Source organism: Carlito syrichta, unplaced genomic scaffold, assembly GCF_000164805.1.
Source record: "Carlito syrichta isolate Samal-C Ts95f unplaced genomic scaffold, Tarsius_syrichta-2.0.1 Scaffold301974, whole genome shotgun sequence".
Classification (NCBI taxonomy): Eukaryota; Metazoa; Chordata; class Mammalia; order Primates; family Tarsiidae; genus Carlito; species Carlito syrichta.
In genome coordinates, this window is record NW_007246070.1 from 930,634 (window position 1) to 952,550 (window position 21,917).

The 21,917-nt window shown below is 40.0% G+C and overlaps 1 protein-coding gene across 1 annotated transcript in view; it reads left to right on the forward strand.

The window, feature by feature from the left end:
- Positions 1-20,083, forward strand: part of CRTAM (cytotoxic and regulatory T-cell molecule) — a 33,731-nt gene extending 13,648 nt beyond the window's left edge. The window contains exons 3-10 of the mRNA XM_008055854.1: positions 1,058-1,210; positions 2,349-2,492; positions 4,165-4,326; positions 10,530-10,610; positions 12,855-12,938; positions 14,833-14,979; positions 16,841-16,927; positions 19,905-20,083. Coding sequence (XP_008054045.1) covers positions 1,058-1,210; positions 2,349-2,492; positions 4,165-4,326; positions 10,530-10,610; positions 12,855-12,938; positions 14,833-14,979; positions 16,841-16,927; positions 19,905-20,035 — 989 coding nt within the window. The 3' untranslated portion in view covers positions 20,036-20,083. The remainder of the gene's footprint in view (positions 1-1,057; positions 1,211-2,348; positions 2,493-4,164; positions 4,327-10,529; positions 10,611-12,854; positions 12,939-14,832; positions 14,980-16,840; positions 16,928-19,904) is intronic.
- Positions 20,084-21,917: the final 1,834 nt, after the last annotated feature.

Below are 21,917 nucleotides of genomic sequence, written 5' to 3' on the forward strand. Positions count from 1 at the left end.
CGAGGCTGCGGTGGCCGGGAGCGGCCACTGCACTCCAGTCTGGGCGACGGAGTAAAACTCAAAAATAAATAAATAAATAAATAAATAAAAAATCCCAGGTCAATACACAAGAGGAGCATTTGCTATTGGTTGGAACTTTCTGGAACTTGCCTTTTTGTTTTTCAAAAGAACCAAGTCATAATCTGTGGGAAGCTTCAAATAAGAACAAACTGTTAAAAAATTAAAAACACTGATCAGTGTATTTATCTTCCACTCTTCACATTCATTGTGAGCAGATGACCTCAAATGAATCAGATTTCAAAGGGGTAAATCATGGTGAAACACCTTCCATGACATTTTTAAAAACTTTTTTTTTTTTTAAGTTGGAGTCTCACTCCACCACCCAGTCTGGAGTGCAGGGGCACGCTCCCAGTCACCGCAACCTTGACCTGCTGGGCTCCGGTGATCCTTCCGCCTCAGCCTTCCAAGTAGCCGGAACTACAGGCACGCATACTACCACACCTGGCTAGTTTTTGATTTATTGTAGAGATGAGGTCTCACCAAGTTGCCTGGGCAGGTCTCGAACCCACAGGCTCAGGCAATCCACTCACCTTGGCCTCCCAAAGCGCTGGGATTACAGGCTGAGCCACCGAACCCAGCCTAAAATTTTAAAATTTTATTTTAAAGATGTGGGATACAATTCATGGTTAAGTATACAAATGTTCATTATACATACCTTGTCGATGAGGTGTGCCCCCCTCCCTCTGCAGAATCCCACTACTGCCAATCCCTCCCCCTTACATTTTTTAAAGAGTAAAATACTCCTGCAACCTGACTCCACCAGCATAGTGTTCTTAATTTCCTACACACACAAATAAAACAATTTGTTTATTTCACAGATTCCACTATCAAAATATTTCATTTCCTAAACTAACTTTGAGAAGTATCAGCTGACATCACTAGAAGACATGGCATTTGTTCCTTTAAAGTCTGAAAATCAAAAACTGTTCTGGTGAATGATCAGTCTGTATTCATCTGATACCTTTCCTCACAACAGCTCCATTTCTCTCTTGTACAGCTTTAAAAAATTCCAAATACCAGCTTCTTCAACACTCGGCCAACCAGCTCTCCATCCATGTGCCCAACGTGACCCTGCAAGATGAAGGCGTGTACAAGTGTTTACAGTACAGCCACTTCGTGAGCACAAAGGAAGTAAAAGTGGTTGTGCTGGGTAGGTGCCCTGGCGAGTAAGCCCAGCATGGGAGCAATCCTGATATGAACGCGATTTGCTGTTTCTAAACCTAACATTTTAGTTTATGATGGTTACCTAGAGTCAGGCATTTCCTGAAGCACCTCTGCCACCTTTTTTTTGAAAGGAAACAGGAGAGAACAGTTTGAGAAGCAAGCCCTAGATTGAATGTGAACTCTTGAACTTTGTCTTTAGCATCAACTAAATTTTCTCTATGGGGAACTAAAAGGAAAGAATATTTGATAAGCTGCCACCCTGTGCCAGGCACTGTGTGAGGCTCTAGGGAATCAAAGACGAGGTCGGCACAATCTCTGCCCATAAGGGGTTTGCCCTAGCTTAGGAAGCAAAACATGGATGTAAATGAAGTGGAACCTCATGACAGCACAGTCTAGGACAGAGTAAATTCAGATGTAGCTGCACTGAATGATCTGCTTACATTCTCTGCCAAAACAATTCCTCTCTTCTGTAGAGCGCTGGGGTTGGGAGGTGCAAATAGGAAGTGGTAGCCTCCCAGTCATCTGGGACTTACTAAGTTCGGCCATGGCCAGCTATGTCCTGTATATGTCTTACTAGCTTTACTTTCTTTTTCTTTTTGTGGCAGAAGAGATGAGGCTGATTAATAGCATTGCTTTTTATTGATCTCTAAATAATAATATCCCAGGTCCGATGTAGTGGCTCATACCTGTCATCCCAGCACTTTGGGAGGTCAAGGCAGGAGGATCGCTTAAGCCCAGGAGGTCAAGACCATCTGGGCAACATAGCGCAATCTTGTCTCTGCAAAAAATCAGGTGTGCACCTGTAGTCATGATCATGCCACTGCACTCCAGGCTGGGCGACAGAGTGAGACTCCAATTCAAAAAAAAAAAAAGAATAGTCTATTTGGGAATTTTCAAGGACTAATTGCACTCTGAATAACAAAACATTCTGCCTTCAGCCCAAGGAGTTTTACAAGCACATAAATGCCCTTTAACATGACTGTATTCTGTAAAAGGTCAAGTAAAATAGTATGTCCATGAATTAGACTATACCCTAGAACGATCCCTACGGATTGTTAGGCTCTGTGTTTTGCTGAGATATATAGACCAACTAATTAAGCACAGAAAAATCAATTTTCTTCTAGCAACTCCTTTCAAACCAACCGTGGAAGCTTCAGTTATCAGAAAGCAAAATGGAGAAGTACATGTTGTACTTAAATGCTCCACCCTGAGAAGCAAGCCCCCTCCTCAGATAACATGGCTCCTGGGGAATGGGATGGAGCTCTATGGTAAGTGAAGAAACCATTTTTCTTTTCTTTTCCTTTCTTATATTTCCAAGGAATTTTTCAATGTTCTGGCACCCTCTGGTGGCAGAAGGTGTCATAAGACACCTTCTGATAATATACCTGTTCTTTTGCAGACAAATTATCCTTATAACCAATCAATATTATACCTTAATTTTGAAAGGCTAATCACAGATAATGAAAATGTTCTAGTTTAAAATACGTAGAAGCCCAAAGTAGAATATAATAATGGCTTCTCACAATTTGGCAACATTTCCTGAAGTAAGAAGTATAATATAGCTATTACCTCTGAGCATAAACTTTCACAGGCATAACATTGAACATATATTTAGCATAATGCATGTGTTTGGAATAGATATGATCTTCCTCTACCCACAGAGCTAGATTTAAAATATTCTGATAACAAGGAATCTAAATTTTGAGTCTCTAAAACAAGAGAACTAGCTAATTGCCATTTTGAGAAACTACGTATATTTGCTTACATTTTCAACAGACACTACCTTCAATATCTATGTAATCAACATTCTTAGAGTTTCAGGAGACCCTGTAGAGCTGAGAAAACTGACAGCCAAATGGAGTTCTAGAGAGAAAAGGCCTAATACCAAGAGCTGACTCCCAGTCTAGTGCCAAACCTACCTCACTATAAGACTTCTTCCTTAATCTGCCTTATTCACACAACCTGAGTGAGCTCCTGAGTCTTTGTGTTTCACAATAGCATGGAGCTGTTCTTCTTATATAAGTTTTGAACTCCCCTCAACCCCTAGTAGTGAAGGGTTTGTAGAAATCGATCCATTCTTATTCATCTGCTTGCCTTTGTGACCAGTGCCAAGCACATACAAGGGGGGGGGGGGGGCAAAAAACTGGAATTATTTGTTGGAGGGTGGGTCCTTTGTAGTACAGGTTTCCCCCACTAAGTGTTCTAGAAACCCATCTGCATCGGTGTACCAGCTAGTTTTGTGAGAAGCTGTGTTCGACTTTAGTGAATGTTTTGGAGATTCAACACATTTGCCCATTTCATGATGGGTGATTTAAATGAACAACCTGCCCAGTCTGCTCAGCAGTTTTTGAGCAAAGTGGCATGAGCCCTATACCCCACCCTCCTTAATCACCTAATCTCAACCCAATAGGTTTTTTGTTTGTTTCCCCAATACACAATTTTTATAAATAAATTCTGGGTTTTTTGGGGTCCCCCCTCATTTAAGGCAGCTAACTGAGGTTAGAATAAAGTTAGAAATCCAGTGTTTGCCATGAAATCAGACGTTGGCCTCTAATAGAACCAAGCCCATCCAGTAGCATTAAATAGTCATAACCGCCGGGTTCGGTGGCTCAGCCTGTAATTCCAGCACTTTGGGAGACCAAGGTGAGTGGATTGCCTAAGCCTGAGGGTTCAAGACCCACCTGGGCAACTTGGTGAGACCTCATCTCCACAATAAATCAAGAATTAGCCAGGGTTGGTAGTATGTACCAATAGTTCCAGCTACTTGGAAGGCTGTGGCGGAAGAATCGCCGGAGCCCAGAAGGTCCAGGCTGCGGTGACCGGGAGCATGCCACTACACTCTAGTTTGGGCGATGGAGTGAGACTCCAACTCAAAAAACAAACAAACAAACAAACAAAAAATAGTCATAACCATACACATCTCTTTAAATTGCTGTATAGGTGGAACCCACCATGAATTTGAAACTGATGGGAAGAAATGTAATACTACCAGCACACTCATAGTGCACGCATATGGCAGAAATTCTTCAGTGGACTGCATTATCCGACACAAAGGCCTGCAAGGGAGAAAACTGGTAGCACCTTTCCGGTTTGAAGATTTGAGTAAGAAGAACTAATGATTGTCTTTAATTATAATTATCTTAAAATTTATCTTAATATTGTATTATCGAGCAAAATTAAATGGAGTGGGCACTGCCAACAAAGTTCTTTTTAATAGCAAATTCCGTTAATGATTGAAATTTCTCCAGCTGAGTGACAGGCTTGCAAGTGTTCTGACATTCTGACCTAGTTATACAGAAAGTCTAGTTATACAGTCATGGTTGCTCACTCTTTCTTTCTCTCTCTCTCTCTCTTTCTCTCTCTCTTTCTTTCTTTCTTTTTTTGAGTTGGAATCGCACCTCATCGCCCAGGCTGGAGTGCAGTGGCTCACTGCCACCCCAGTACTGACCTGCTGGGTTCAGGCAATCCTTTCACCTCAGCCTTCCAAGTAGCTGGAACTACAGGCATGTGTTACCACGTCTGGCTCGTTTTTTATTTATTGTAGAGACAAGGTCTCGCCAAGTTGGCCCGGGTTGGTCTTGAACCCCTGAGCTCAGGCAATCCACTCACCTCGGCCACCCAAAGTGCTGGGATTACAGGCTGAGCCACTGAGCCTGGCTGCCTTTTTTTTTTTTTTTTAATGAAGGTCTTACTCTGTTGCTCAGGCTGGAGTGCAGTGACATGATTTCAGTTCCAATCACAGTTCACCACAGCCTCACCAACTAAGCTCAGGTGATCCTTCCACTTCAGCCTCCCAAGTAGCAGGACTAAAGATACATGTCACCACACCAGCTAATTTTTTTATTTTTTGTAGAGACACCATCTTGCTATGTTGCCTAGGCTTGTCTGCAACTCCTGGGCTCAAACGATTCCCCTGCTTCAGCCTCCCAAAGTGCTGGGATTACAGGCCCGGCCACACTTGCCTTTTGATAATGATTTCAAGTAGTTTTATTACAGTTGTGTTTTGTAAGCAGTCATATGCATCTTTGTACTTGACCCAAAAGAAGATAATAATAACTGAAATAAATCTAAACTTACCAGTATAGTTTATGTTATTATAAAACATTCATGTAGTTACATTGACATGATTACTATTTATATTTATTTCATTATAACTTTTGAAGGTTTTAGTTTAATCATATTAATATTCTGAGTAGAACAACATTTCAAACATCAAACATAAAGGTCAGGCATGATAGTTCATGGCCTGTAATCCCAGCACCTTGAGAGGTCAAAGTAAGAGGATTGCCTGAGCCCAGGAGTTCAAGACCAGCCTGGGCAACATGGTGTGGCCTTGTCTCTACAATAAATCCAAAAATTAGGTGGGTGTGGTGGCACATGCCTGTAGTCCCAATTACTCAGGAGGCTGAGGCAGAAGGATCACCTGAGACCTGCAGGTCAAGGTTGTGGTAGCTGGATGGTGCCACTGCCTTAAAGACATGAAGAGAAGTTGCCTCCATGTTCAAAATCTCTATTCTATGATTCCTTCCCCAAAAGCCCAAGAAATCGTTTTAAAACTATACACAATTATTTGAACCAAGAGACACCCTATAAGGAGTCGCATGGGTCACAAATCTATCATTAGTAGGACTCTGGACTTCATTGCTTTACAAGGTACTTCACGTAAAAACAGATTCCTTTAGTACAAGGAATCACACACATTAGAGAAAGAGGACACTGTGGATGACAAAGCATTTGTTGAAACAGTTCTTTTATCAAACGAAATAACTGCTGGTGACAGGCAAGCTTGCTTAGAACCTCGCTGTGGGAAAGCTTCTGCGCTGCCCTGTGGGGGCTGTGGCTGTGGTTGACAGGCGCCCTCTGACTACCACTCACTTTCCACGGGTCATTTTCTTACGAAACCTGAAGCATTACTGAGGAAGTTGCCTTGGAAGACCCAGGGACCCACAGCCCCAGCTGCGCTGTCACCTTTTGCACACACTCCCACCACGCTGTGATTCATGCCCGGCCCCATGTCTAGTCACTACTCCATCAGTGGAATTAGAGCAGAGTCCATGTGGCGATGAGACTATCTAAATGCTTCCAAAAGACATTGAATATGAGAACCAACAATGGTGGAAAAAAATACATTTGTACATTTCAGCAATTGTTCAAGTCATCTGCAAAACTTACTCCGGAGGGAGAAATGGCAATTTCTCCATCTTTATGGCTACAGTTCTATATGACTCAAAATCATAGTCATAAGTGTTTCTAATAGTAAGTGAGGATGATTTTTTACCTGTGCTCTATTGATTATTTAGCACCCACTGCCAGATCTCCAGCTAGTATTCAAGGAGGAGCACCAGTATCAGCTGTCAGTGGCTTCCGTTTATTACTTTTTTCCTTTGGAGAGCTACCACATTGACATGAAGATATTGCATGTATTTCGTTCACCTAATTAGTTTTTTAAAAATTTCTAGCTGAGCACGCCTTAAAGCACCTTTACAAGTAAGGGTTTGACCCCTTCCATCTCTATATTCTCTGCATGGTAGAACTCTAGGAAAATGGGTATCATGCCAGCATCATGTCTAAGGGGTTCTGAGGAAAAGAAACCCATAGTTCAATGTCTGGAGTAGGAGAATAAAACAACACGAATCAGTTAGACTATGTTTGGAATTATATAGTATAGTATAGTATTCCAATTATTCATTTATTTATTTATTTAGAGACGAAGTCTCACTCTGTCACCCAGGTTGAAGTGCAGTGGCATGATCAAGGGTCACTGCAGCCTCAACCTCCTGGGCTCAGGTGAGCTTCCTTCAGCTTCTCAAGTAGTTAGGACCACAAGCATAAGCCACCACACCTGGCTAATTTAAAAAAATTTTTTTAGAGACAAGATCTCACTATGTTGCCCAGGCTGGTCCTGAACTCTTTGCCTCAAGCAATCCTCCTGCTTCAGCCTCCCAAAACGCTGGGGTTACAGGCTGGAGCCATTGCACCCAGCCCTTTGTTAATATTCCATGTGAGGAATCTAAGTTTCCTGTTACATTTGAGGTGAGATTTTTTAAATATTTGAGAAACATTTCTCAAGCATTTTAGTTTCAGAACTCTTCTACACTCTTCAAAATAATTGAGATACCCAAAGAATTTTTACTTATGTGAGTTATATCTGTCAATATTTACCTATTAGAAATTAAAACAGATGTTTTAAAGATGTGCATTTATTAATTGATTTAAAAAATAAATCTACTACATGTTAGCAAAAATGGCATATTTTTATTTCAAAAACTATATTTTGTAACACTAAAAACATTAGTGAGAAAATTGTGCTGCTTTACATTTTCAAGTCTTTTTCATGTCTGGTTTAATAGAAAGTAATTAGGTTTTCATAATTTTTACATTCAATCTCTTCCAAAGTGTTGTGCTGTTTGAAATGAATGTAAAAACAATTCAGCCTCACACAAATATACAGTTGGAAGTTAAAAGAGTACTTTAATAGACTTTTCAGGTAATTGTGGATATTCTTCTTTGATATTACACCAGAACTCAACAAGAGGTAGCTTCTTAAAGGTTAGTTGCTATGTGAACCCTGGAACTATATCAATGAACTTTTCATATTCTGCTACATTAAAATCCATTCAACTATCTTGCATTTTCAATGGAACTTTTACCCAGGCATGATTTTTGCAACACCATGCCTTGGCCATTTGGAAAATAGTGATTTACTGAGTCATACAGATCTTTCAAATGTTGACATATTTCAACATCAAAATCACATTCTTTAATAAAATCACTGATCTTGTCGGACTGCTTTAAGTATTTGAAAGCTATCAAGCTCACAGTAAATATGGGTTGTCCACATCTTAACTTGAAATGTGGCTACTGCAACTGAGGACCTAAATTTATAATATTATTTAATTTTCATTAATTTGCTGGGCATGGTGGCTCACACCTGTAATCCCAGTACTTTGGGAGGCCGAGACCAGAGAATTGCAGTAGCCATGATCATGTCACTGCACTCTAACCTTGGCATCAGAGTGAGATTCCAACTCAAAAATAAATTTTTTTTCATTAATTTAAATGTCATTGTAGCTAGTGGATACCACATTTGCTAGCAGAGGCCTATAACATTCCGATCAACTAGGGAAATAAATAATTATGTACTAGAATCCACCTAATCAAAACAGCATTCAGTATAAATGCAACTTTATTTAGCAGTTTGTTAACTGAGAGGATAAATCAAAGTACAAACTCTAATTTTAAATATATAGAGATGGGCGGGCACAGTGGCTCAAGCCTATAATCCCAGCACTTTGGGAGGCCAAAGCAAGAGGATTGCCTGAGGCCACAGGTTCGAGGCCATGCTGGGCAACATGGTAAGACCTCATCTCTACAAAAAAAATAAAATAAAATTAGCCAGGCATGGTAACGCACGCCTGTAATTCTGACTACTTGGAAGGCTGAAGTGGAAGAATTGCTGGAGCCCAGAAGGTTGATGCTGGGGTGGCCGTGAGTGTGCACCAGCTTGGGCGACAGAGTAAGACTCCAGCTCAAAAAAAAAAATATATATATATATGTGTGTGTGTATATATATATATATTTTATATATATATATATAGAGAGAGAGAGAGAGAGAGAGAAAGAGAGAGAGAGAGAGAGAAAGAAAGAGAGAAAACTTGTTTTGTACATTAATGAAATTATCTAGCTGGGCTCGGTGGCTCAGCCTGTAATCCCACACTTTGGGAGGCTGAGGTGAGTGAATTACCTGAGCCCGCGTGTTCGAAACCCGCCTGGGCAACTTGGCGGGACCTCATCTCTACAATAAATCCCAAACTAGCTGGGCGTGGTAGTGTGCACCTGTAGTTCCAGTTACTCGGAAGGCTGAGGCGAAAGGATCGCCGGAGCTCAGCAGGTCGAGGCTGTGGTGGCGGGGAGTTGCCACTGCCCTCCAGTCTGGGTGACAGAGTGAGACTCCAACAACAAAAAAAAAAAAAGATATTGTCTGAATTCACATAGCATATACTGTGTTAGAAGATTTTAACCATTATTGCTACATTTTATTCTATGTGTCCCCAATACTTCCTATATTATGTTCTTATCATTTGTTCCCAGTTCTAATTGACTAGTGTTCCAGCTTTTCTCTTTTTGTTGTCAGTAGTTCTCCTCTTTCTTCAATTTTCTCACAATCCAGGTACTTTTCAAAAATTTTAAATGCTTAAGAAAATGAATGTTCAAAGCCACAGAAAATTATTTGATTAAATAAACACTGAGCCGTGCACAGTGGCTCAAGCCTGTAATCCCAGCATTTTGGGAGGTGGAGGCAAAAGAATTGCCTGAACCCAGGGGTTCAAGACCAGCCTGGGCAACTTGGCAAGACCTCATCTCTACAGTAAATAAAAAATTTAGCCAGGTGTGGTGGTACACACCTATAATTCCAGTACTTGGAAGGCTGAAAGATCGCCTGAGCCCAGCAGGTCAAGGTTGCAGTTGCCATGAGCGTGCTACTGCACTCCAGCCGGGTCGACAGAGTGAGACTCCCACTCAAAAAAAATTAAATAAGATCACTGAGAAGCACTTACAAATTTCATAAAGACATTACCCATCTTCCTCATGTCAGTATCACTGTTTGCAAATTGACAGGCACTGCTGTTACATCCTTTGAGGGCCTGTTCATTGACTGGTGAAGAAACCTGCACTAAGCTGAACTTCTAGAAACATTCCTAAGCATTTTTGATACTATAGAGTAACATAGGATTGTGCTTAAAAACTAGCCAGTCGTTGTACTAAACATACTTTCTGAATGAGCTTATTAATGCCCACAAAACATTCCAGGAAGTAAATGCTGTCAGTATCTCTATTTTACAGATAAGAAAACAATTGAGTGCTAGGGAGATGAGGCATCTTGTCCAACACACTCAGGAGCAAGCAGGTAGCAGCATTGGGAATTCAACCCAGTCTGAGGCTGATTCCAAAGCCACCTAACCAATAAATAGGTAGATAGATATGTGGATGTGTAGATAGACAGGCAGCTAGAGGGATTGGTAGATGGATACAGATGGAAACCATGAATACCCTTTGCCTAACACTACCGCCACACAGGTCCAGCATGCTGTGCTTTTAAGTCAGGCAGGCTAGCAGATGGGCAGTCAGCGGGATACAAATTCAAAAACCAGAGCAAGAGCTGCAGAACACACAGTTCCGGGGTTTTTGCACAACCTCTACAAGCAGGTAGCAGCCAAATAACATTCTCCAATCTCTTTTACTGAGCGCTATGTGGGTAAAATTGATCTCCGTAGTTGCAGAATTTTGTTTTTCCCCTTTTCTAGTTACCGATGAAGAGACAGTTTCCGATGCTCCAGAGGGAAGCTCTCTGTCTTCTCAGCACCCTCAGCAGCCCACAAGCACTGGTAAGTGAGCCTACATGGGAAGTTTGCTTTTCCCATTCTAAGTTTTAAGAATATTTTAATTTTTAATAAGACCAGATAAGCCTTCTCCAACTGGTTCAAGCTTTGTAGTGTCCTAGAGAAGAGCCGTATCAGGAGTACTTGCTTAGTGGGATGGACTACACGGTGTTATAAATCCTTGTAAGTTCAGTGCTGTTTTGCTTGCAATATAGAGATGTACACACACGCACACACACAATTATGACCGTTTGAATTTCCTCGTCAATAAAGGGCAAGGCTGAATGCATTTTAGGGAGTTTCATTTCTTTGTTTTCCCTTCTAAAACAGACCAGACACAAAACACAGACTTGGAATCAACAAACAGCAATGATGCAGGAGCTGGAGATTGGGTGTTGCTATTGAATAACAAAATCACCTTTGAAGGCACATCAATGACTTGGTTGTCAAGAGCTCAGGCCATGTTTGATGATGGGATTGAACTTTAAATGCAGAAGAATTTAGAAGGCCTACATTATAATTCCAGCTTTTTAGACAGTGAACCCACTAAATGGTCAACTCAGAGCAATGATCATATATTTAATTTAACTTTACATTTAACTAGCCTAGTTTCTGACAATAGCAGGTGTTCAGAAAATGCAGTATGAATGAATGAAAGACTATTAGCCTCATCCAGAAAGGTATAAATTCCTGCATACTGTCTTTCTGTTTCATGCAGTGTCTCTGTAATAATTTCATTTAGTGGAATAAATACTTTCAGATCATTATCTTGTTCATAGTTCTCAGTATCAGATCACATTTTTTAAAATGTGTACTCTGAATAATATTTAAAAGCAAACATTTGGGGTTTTAAAACACTGATAAATACAAGATGTACCATACAATTTTTTGAAGGGCAACGGAAATTGAAAATATTATGAAGTGGAACAGGCCCATCACTTGCTTTAATAATCCAATATTTGTAAACGTGTTTAGAATCTAGTTGTCTTTAATGACTTGCACCACTACTAAGCAACTCAATTTTCTGCTCTGCTTTTTCATATATAACATAAGATTTAAAGAATATGGTTTCTAAAATTCCTTTCAGCTTTCAATTTCTACTATGTTATTACTGTTAATAATACCCATTTTCAGTAGAATGGTAGGTTTCATTCCCCTCGGGGTCCACACAGTGGCGCTGTGCAATGGGCTAAAAAAAGCAGAGACTGCAGAGGGAAAAAAGGAAATTAGAAAGATAAGCCACAAAAATCTGAAAAAATGGTCTTTTACTCTTATAAATGATCTTATCTAGCAAAAACATCATAGTGCATCCTATTAGTGGGAGGCAAACGGAAGTTTGAGGCTATATTTCAATATGCAAATTATTGCTTTATGCATTTCAGTCTGCAGGTTTTCTATAAATAAAGCTTGGAATACCATTCTTCAGTGTTCAACTATTATCTTGAAGTGTCCTAAAGACCTTCTCCCCACTAGGCCTGATGCAAGAAGGAAGTAATAAATTAAATTTTGGGTTCCACAGTTAGAAAAAAACAAGTTTAAGTAATAGCTCTGCCATATATTTGCTGCAGGCTTTGAGGATAATTTACTTAACTGCTCTAAATCTGCATTTTCTCGGTGCGGTGGTGAAAAGTGATATATATCAAATGCTCAGTTCAAAGTCTGGCACAGAGTACATGTTCAGTAGGTGTTTAACTTTTTAAAAAATAAGGCAAAGTGAGCCTGGCCATTTGCAACTATTTGTGCAAGGACTCAGTAGTACAAAAATGATCTCATTGGTTTTTTTAATTTTTAATTTTTGTTTTATTTTTGAGTCAGAGTCCCACACTGTCACCCAGGTTGGAGTGCAGTGGCACAATCATGGTTCACTGCAACCTCAACCTCCTGGGCTCAAGTGATCCTTCTGCATCAGCCTTCCAAATAGGTAGGACTAGGGGTACACATCACTACGCTCAGCTAATTTTTTTATTTTTTGTAGAGACGAGGTCTCGCTGTGTTGCTCAGGCTGGTCTCGAACTCCTGCGCTCAAGCAATCCTCCCACCTCAGCTTTCCAAAGTGCTGGGATTACAGGTCATTGCTATTTTTAAATGAGGATCATGAATTTGGTTTCTAAATCTGCTCTGGGAAGAATATAGATATGTAGTTATATACATACTTGTAGTTATATACATACTTGTATACATATGTTATTATATACATACATGTATTCATATGTATATGAATATATCATGCCTTACTTTCTTTCACCTTAGTTTCAGTAATGGAAGATTCTAGTACATCAGAGACTGACAAGGAAGAGAAAGAACAAACCACTCAAGACCTTGATTTGACTACTGGTAAGTATCACCCACTGCATTTAGAATAAACACTTGACATTTTAACCTAATCTATGAATCTATGGCCTTTTTCAGTCCTCCTTATTCTGGACCTTTCTGCCCTTTATCACATAGCTGGTTAATCACTCCTTTGTCCCTTCTTCACTTAGTTGCCTCCTGGCTTCTTGACATACTATGCCTGGTCCTGCTACTTTTGCTAACGGGGTCTCACTCTGTCACCCAGGCTGGCGTGTAATGGCATGATCACAGCTCATTGCAGCCTCGATCTCCTGGATTCAGACGATCCTTCCATCTCAGCCTCCCAAGTAGCTGGGACTACAGGCACATGCCAACATGCTCGGCTAATTTTTAAATTTTTTTTTGTAGAGACATGTTGTCCAGTCTTCACTATTTCTTTTTATCCCTTGTCTTATTCCACTTCCTCCTCTGACTTCCTTTTTTTTTGTTGTTTTTTGAGTTGGAGTTTCACTCTGTCACTCAGACTGGAGTGCAGTGGCCGCTCCCGGCCACTGCAGCCTCGACCTGCTGGGCTCCAGCGATCCTTCTGCCTCAACCTTCCGAGTAGCCAGAATTACAGGCGCGCGCTACCAGGCCCAGCTAATTTTTTAATTTATTTATTGTAGAGATGAGGTCTCGCCAAGTTTCCCAGGCGGGTCTTGAACCCTTGGGCTCAGGCAATGTACTCATTTCAGCCTCCCAAAGCACGGGATTACAGGCCAAGCCACGGAGCCTGGCTTCCTCTGACTTCTTAAATGTGGATATACATTTATATGATTTTACTTCTTCGTCTTTTGTCCCTTCCTTAATTTTTAAAGATTTTACCTGTTCCCTAAACTGTTTTTGTTGCCACTAGGCAACAAAACATATGTGTATTTTCAGAACATTCTCTTGAGAATTAGTCCTGGTTTAATTCTGTTTTCTATATATTCCTAGCTGAATTTTCTGCCATCTCCTCAAACGCAACATTACTAAATACCTAACAGCACCTTTTCTCACAAAATCAACTGTCCAAAGCATCACACAAACCCAAAACCTGCTTTCACTCCTATGTGTGTGTACAAATATACAGAGGTGTCAACAAAATGCATACACATTTTAGAGATGTTATCTATGTACTACTTTTCGAAGCTGAATTAAATTATGGTATTCCTGTGTAGTATGGCTTCGCTCAACCATACTTCCATCATTTTCTTTGACTATCCTGCGTATTGCATGGTGACACTAGGATTCATTTGATTAATGCCATCTTTTGAGCAAACATCAGACTTAAAATGCATATACATTTTGGGGGCATCCCTATATAGGTACATATATGTATATGTACATATGTGTGTATATACATGTGTACATACACAGATATATATAATCAGCCCATTTCCAAGGACTTTTGATTCTTTTCTTTCAGGTATTTAGTACGTTATCATCCTCCCTCCATCTAGGCCCTCATCAACTCTTGCACAAATATTGTAACTTCTATTTCTCCTCTTCCAGTCCATTTTTAGCACTCTACCATCAAAACATCCCTCTACACTTTACATATCTATGTTCTGAAAACCTTTATAACTTCCCAAAGTCTTCAACACATGAGCCCCAAGCAACCCATAAGGTGCAATCTACTGCCTATCCCTGCAGTCCTGTATCTATAAAGTCTCTACAGGATACATATTTTTCTCTACATTGTGGAAGTCTTGTATGTATTCTTCAGTGACCACAAAAAAAAAAAAAAAACAGGTTGGGCATAGGAAGTCATATCTGTAAGCCCAACACTTTGGGAGGCCAAGGCGGGAGGATTGCTTGAGGCCAGGAGTTCAAGAACAGCCTGGGCAATATAGCGAGACCTTGTCTCTACAAATAAATTTTTAAGTATCTAAAATCCTTTTATTTTTCCTTATAGAAGCAAATCCTCAGTATATGGAAATAACAAGGAAGAAAAGTGGCATACTACTGCTCACTCTGGTGTCCTTCCTCATTTTCATACTCTTTATCATAGTTCAGCTCTTCATAATGAAGTTGCGGAAAGCACACGTGGTATGGAAAAAAGGTGAGTGGGTAGAGAACATGATGGAGACTATAACATGCCAAAACAATTGGTCAGAGGAAAGGAACTTTCTGTCAACTGAAGCTTTACTGTTAGATGCTGCACATTCTACCTGATAAGTGGAGCCACTCAAATAAGCAATTGCTTTCTAGTAAACGCGGGCTGTTAATCTCCAGGGCCCACGGTCCAAGAGTGCAGAGCCAACAGAAACCGGAGTAACTCTAGGAATGGGCATTGAACTACAGATGCTTCTATTCACAAAAGGCTACAAAATGGAGGGTTAATGTATCTATTCATTCTATAAGCATTCATTGAGCACCTACTCTGTGACAGACTGTTCCAGGCACTGGGGACACATCAGTCAACAAGACAGACCAGGTCCCTGCTCTTGAGGTGTTCATATTTTAGCAGCGGTCCATCAAAGGTTGGATCTAATAAACAGTTTTGGTTCCATTCTTATTTTGCAAAAATTCACTCAGCCTCACTCAACCCTAATGTATTAGTAATTTTCCCCTAAGCATTCTGATTAAAAAGTTATCATTGGGATGGGTACAGTGAGTGGCTCACACCTGTAATTCCAGCTCTTTGGGAGGCCAAGGCAGGAGGATTACTTGAGGCCAGGAGTTCGAGACCAGCTTGGGCAACAAAGCAAGACTTCATCTCTACAAAAACAAAAAACAAACAAAAAAAAACAACTAACCAAGCATAGTGGTATGTGCTTGCAGTCCCAGCTATTCAGGAAGCTCAAGCTGGAAGATCGTTTGAGCCCAGGAGTCAAGGCTGCAGTACGCTGTGATTGTACCACTGCACTTCAGCCTGGACATCAGAGCGAACCCCTGTCTCAAAAAGAAGAGAGGAAAAAAAAGGTTATCATTGGAAACACAAAACTATTATTTAATGAACATAGAAGATACCTATTGAAATACACAAACTCAACATAAATCAAAGTTGGATGCAACCTTAGAAGTTATCCAGGATAGCCATTTACTCAATTTATTATATAACCATGTGTTGGGATCATTCCTCGCCTTATTCTGAGTGATAATCTAGCCCTGTGCTGTTCAATACAGCAGCCACAAGATGGCTTTCAAGCACTTAATGTGTGGCTAGTCCCCACTGAGATGTGCTGTAAGGATAAAACACACACCCAATTTGAAGACTCAATACACACAGACCTACACAAAATGATGTAACATACCAAATAACAATATCTTAAATGTACTAGTTAAAACATTTTGTTAAATTAATTTCACCTACTTCTTTTTACTTTTTGCATGTGGCTACTAGAATATTTTAATCTACATATGTGGCTCACATTATAGTGCTATGGGCCGCACTGATCTAGCCGCATTTGGCTCAAACACCTCCAGTGAAAGAGAACTCTTTATGTTCTGAGGCAAAATACTGCATCATGAAGTAGCTCTGACTCTCTTAAAAGTATCCCTTTGCTAGTTTAATATCGGTCTCTCTAGATATGCAGATGGGCTAATATCCTTATTATAAATAGCCCTAGAGACAGGGACTGGCTTTTCAACTCTTTCTGCACAATAGGCAGACGCCATTGCCTTGTTTCATAATTTCCCATTAATACTTCACCCGTATTGTTCTTTTAGGGCTATTGGAATTGTACTTTCCAAAGGACAATACTTGATTCTAATCTGTGGTCATTTGACTTCCAGGACTTTTACAGTGCCTAGCACAGAGCCTATGTGTTGAGTTAATAAGAGCATGAGATATGGGAGAGGCAAGATAAGTCTACTATTTTACAGTAACAGAGGTGTCATCTTATCCAAACACACATTTCTACATATAAACAATGTCTATGGCACCAAAAATTAATAACTTGGTTTTCCTTTCTTTGCAGAAAATGAAATTTCAGAACACACACTAGAAAGTTATAGATTGAGGTCAAACAATGAAGAAATATCATCCCAAGAGAAAAATGGCCAAAGTAAGTCAACTGTGTGACCTGAGATTTGAAAAATGAGGTTCATTAATGTATTAGAGTTCTCCATAGAGACAGAATGAATAGGAGGTTATCTCTATCTCTGTCTCCGTCTCTGTCTCCGTCTCCGTCTCCGTCTCCATCTCCATCTCCATCTCTGTGAGAGAGGATTTAATAGGAGAATTGGCTCATGTGGTTATGAAGGCTGAGAAGTTCCACAATAAGCTATCTGCAAAATAGAGACCCTGGTTTGCCAATAGCATGGCTCAGTCCAAGTTCAAAGCTTCAGAACTAGGGAAGCTGATGATATAACAGGCGAAGAAGGCCAAAGGCCTGAGAACTCAGGGAGAACCACTGGTGGAAATCCTGGAGTTCAAAGGCCAAGGAGCCTAGAGTCCTGTTGGCCAAGGACGGGAGAGAAAGACTGCATCCCAGCTCCGGAAGATAAATGGACCTTGCCCTTCTTCCTGATTTTGTTCTCTCTGTGGCTCCAACTGATTAGATGTGCCCACTCACACCAAGGATGGATCTTCCCCACCTAGACCACTCACATTAATATGCCACTCTCCTCTGGAAACAACCTCACTCACATACCCCAAAATAATACTTTACCAGGTTTCTAGGTATTTCTTATTTCAGTCAAGTTGGCACCCAAAATTAACCATTACAATGAATTAGTCACCTTTAAAAAGAATGGAAAAAAATTAAAGTTAGATTTTTTTTAGTACTAGAAAGTCAATCTTCTAAACCATCTTGTAGAATTTAAGAAAGTTCATCTTGAAAAACACATAATAAACCAGGCACAGTGGTTCACACTTGTATTCCTAGCACTTTGGTAGGTCAATGTGGGAAGATTACTCAAGCACAGGAGTTTGAGACTAGCAACATAGTGAGATACCATCTCTATAAAAAATTAAAACATCAGCTGGGAGTGGTGGCACATGCCTGTAGTCCCAATACTTTGGGAGGCCGAGGGGAAAGACGGCTTGACCCCAGGAGTTCAAGACCAGCCTGGGCAACATAGCGAAACCCTGTCTCTAAATAAATAAATAAAATTAGCTGGGTGTGGTGGCACGCGTCTGTAGTCCCAGATATTCGGGGTCTGAGATGGAAGGATCACCTCAGCCCAGGAGGTGGAGGCTATAGTGAGCCACTGCACTCCAGCCTGAGTGACAGAGTGAAAACTCAACTCAAAACAAACAACCATACCAAAAAACCATACACATAGTAGTAGTTAAATTCCAAGTAGCCGCGGATTCGAGACCCGCCTGGGCAGCGAGACCTCATCTCTACAATAAATCAAAAAATCAGCCGGGCGTGGTAGTGCATGCCTGTAATTCCGGCTACTTGGAAGGCTGAGGCGGAAGGATCGCCGGAGCCCAGCAGGTCGAGGCTGCGGTGGCCGGAAGCGGCCACTGCCCTCCAGTCTGGGCGACAGAGTGAGACTCCGACTCAAAAAAAAAAAAAAAATTCAAGTAGCAAAATTTATGGCTTTTTGAGAAGCCATCCTTGATTCCTCACAGCCAATCCCTGGACCTTATGTCTTTCCTGTGCTCCAGAGTAGCTATGTTCGCCTTTATCAGTGAAACACTTCCTACACCATATTTGAAATTTTTAGTGTTTTAATTTAACTAACACATTATTCCTTCAGGTAGTGAGTAATTGGATTTGCTCCCTCAGATCCCAGCTCAGGGCCTGGCACAAATGGAGTGTTTGATAAATTTGTACGAAATGAATGAATACTGGTTTATTAATTCAAGCAGAGATGTTGCAGGTCTTTGGGATGACTTCATGGCAATTCCATAGGCAAAATATGTAAAGAAAAAGAAAAGAAGAGGCTCTAAATGGGAAAGAGATTGTGTGAGTGTATTTAGTCTTCACAAAGATCTAGAAGGCAGATGCTAAGACTATAGAAAAGCAGGAATCTTATACCTTCCAACAATTTTACTTCTCCCATGCAAATTAATTTATTCTACCTGTTGCAAGAAATGCAATGAGCTTTACTGCTTGATTCTATTGATTTTACTGAAGTTTTTTTTAGGAAGCTTGTCTTTTAGATTACCTCTGCCTTTTTTTGGTTTTGACCTTCTAGAGTATGAAATAGGAAGAAAGCATACACGTACTAGCAGGGAGGACACGAGTGAATTGACTGTGTGAAATCTGGGGGTGGAAGGGGAAAAAGTGTGTATCTACATATAGTCTGTTGTATTGCAATGCATTTTCCTAGAATATCAATCATGCCATGCTCATCTAGCAGATAAAAAAGAATGTCAACATAATGTGGAAGTTTGGCTGCTTCCTGTGCCATTTTTTCCTAGGCAAGGAGAACCAAAACAATGGGAGTAGAATTATGACCTTTAGCAGGAAAAGAAGAGCCCTCAGCTCAGCTGCTGAACAAGCAGAAGCCCTTGCAGTTTGACTTTAAGAAAATTTAAAATGAGTATCTGCAGTCTCTCTGGAAAGGCTTATCCCCAGGGACTTGTAGTGTTCATTCCTACACACATTTTCCTGGGCTCAGACTTCCATTTTCATCCTCCTTGTCTCAGCCACAAATTCAGCATTTTAATGCTATTGTTTTGCACATTTTAAAAATGTTCTCCGGGGCTGTCTTGAACCTCTTTGTACAGAGTTGTCTAGGCTTTGAGTTGTCTGTCCAACTCTTTTTTTCTCATAAGCCCTGTTATTTTTAGTGCGCAATTTTGCTATGGCAATGTGTTGTTTTCAGCAAACACATATGTCATTTTATAGCAGAACTGTCTGCATATTTTATTTCAGGTTTATTCGTATATTGTTTATGTAGCAAGACTTTTGAAATATCAGAGTATAATAATGCACTCAGATCACTTACATACATCAGTGAATTTTGGATTTTTATAAGACATTTCTCTATGGGCCTAAAAATATGTCCAATCAAAGTGTTTCAAATTAATGGGTGCGATGTTATTTAAAATAAATATTCATCTTCAACATGTTTTTCTTTCAGCTTCTCAGCCTAAGCGCTATATGAACTACATCACAAAGTTGTACTCAGAAGCAAAAACAAAGAGGAAGGAAAATATACGACAGTCAAAATTAAAAGAAAAACATTCTCATCTACCAGAGAGTATTGTGTAGTGCTCCCTGCCATAGAAATATGATTTTGAGGCAGCTGCAGCGTCACCTTGGAGAAGAAGCCTGTGAGAACAAGTATAATTACCATGCCATGGAAAACGTCCTAGCAGTGCAAGACAGTGTCCTCCTTGGATGATAATCTACCCAGGAGCCAGGGCAGCAACATGAGGACCAAACCATGCACATAAAACTTGTAGTTAAATAAAAAAGAAATAGCTTATTATGCCCAACACTACTTCAGAGCAGGAGGATTGTACTAAGCCTTCAGCATCAGGGTCAATGTGACCAGCTAACATCTTATCTCGAAGGGAACAGAATTTTTTAGATACTTAGCTCTAGTAGAACACTTTAGAATCTTTTTTTTTTTTTTTAATCTCTCCTTCTAGTCACAAAATAAGGAACTTTGAAAAAAAAAAAAGGTATCTAAGGATTTCTGTTATTTTCAGGATAGACTTTAAGAAGATATAACCAGCACATGTCATGTCAGGGAGAAGTGGTGCATAGCAATGAGTAAGTCAGATGGGTATGAAGGTCCCTGGATCCATGCGCCAAGTCACAAGAAGTTAGCTCCAGGTAGACCCCAAGATTAGAATTTCTTGGATTTTCTTGCTAAATCACATGAGCTGACCTGATAGACCAAATTTTTACCTGAACACTCCATTATAAAAACATGTACAAAAGAGAAATGATGGGTTTAATTTACTGATTATTGACCTAGTGGTTGGTTTTTTAAAATTATTTAATAAAAAACAGAATGCATATTTGTATTTCTAGTGGTTGTATTCCAAATTGCACTTCCGGTTTTCACATGTAAAGTAACATATGACATGCCTTTTTCCCTATCAGTTTATTTAAGATATTTAGCCAATTCTGGCATCTATGTGGGGCACTTCCCATTGTTGGGAATAACATATACATACGAGTTTATAATCTGTTACAAGGGCCAGATCCAGATTTTTGTCTCTTGATAAAAATCTTTTGAACATTCACAAAATCACAGAAAAGTGTGAAGATAGCACAGAGCACTTTTCTCTCAAACCATCTGAGAGTAAGATGATATGATGCCCATCTCCCCCCAGATATTTTCATGTGTATTTCCTACAAACAAGGACACTCGCCTCTGTAACCCAAAACGCAGCCAGTAAATTCAGGAAATCAGCGTTGTTCTATTTCTAACAGTCCTCAGACTCTATTCAAGTTTCTCCAGTTCTCTCGACTGTCCCAAAGGATCTAGTTCAGAGTCAGACTTCGTTTTAATCTCATTCAATTTGGAATAGTTCCTCAATCTTGGCTTTACTTTCATGACCTGGATTTTTTGAAGATTAAAAGCAATTATGTTGTAGTTTGTCTCTCACTTTGGCTTTGTCTGTTTCCTCATGATTAAATTCAAGTTACACAATTTTCATGGGACTATCACAAAAGCAATGTTACGTTTATTTCTTTTTTTTCTCTTTTTATTTTAAAGACATGGGGTACAATTCAAGGTTAGGTATACAAATGTTCATTATACAGGTACCCTTGTTGATGAGGTGTGTTCCTCCCTCCCCTGGCAGCTTCCCTCAACTGCCAAGCCCACTCCCTACCCCCGCACTTTCCCACTACTGACAATCCCTTTCTTATGGTATTATGATAATTGTTCTGTTATGTTTATTTCATTGCACTTTATTCATCCTATTATTGATGATGTTCACTTTGATCACTTGATTAAGGTGGTGTCTACCAGACTTTTGGGTGTCTACCAGACTGCAAATATTCTGTTTCTCATTAAACTTTCAAGCTATTCATTTATCTGTATAGACTCATGGTTTCCTTTGTTATTCAATGGGTTAAAATCTGTCACTATTAAATTAGTCCACTGCTAATTTGGTGATCAAATTGTAGAAGC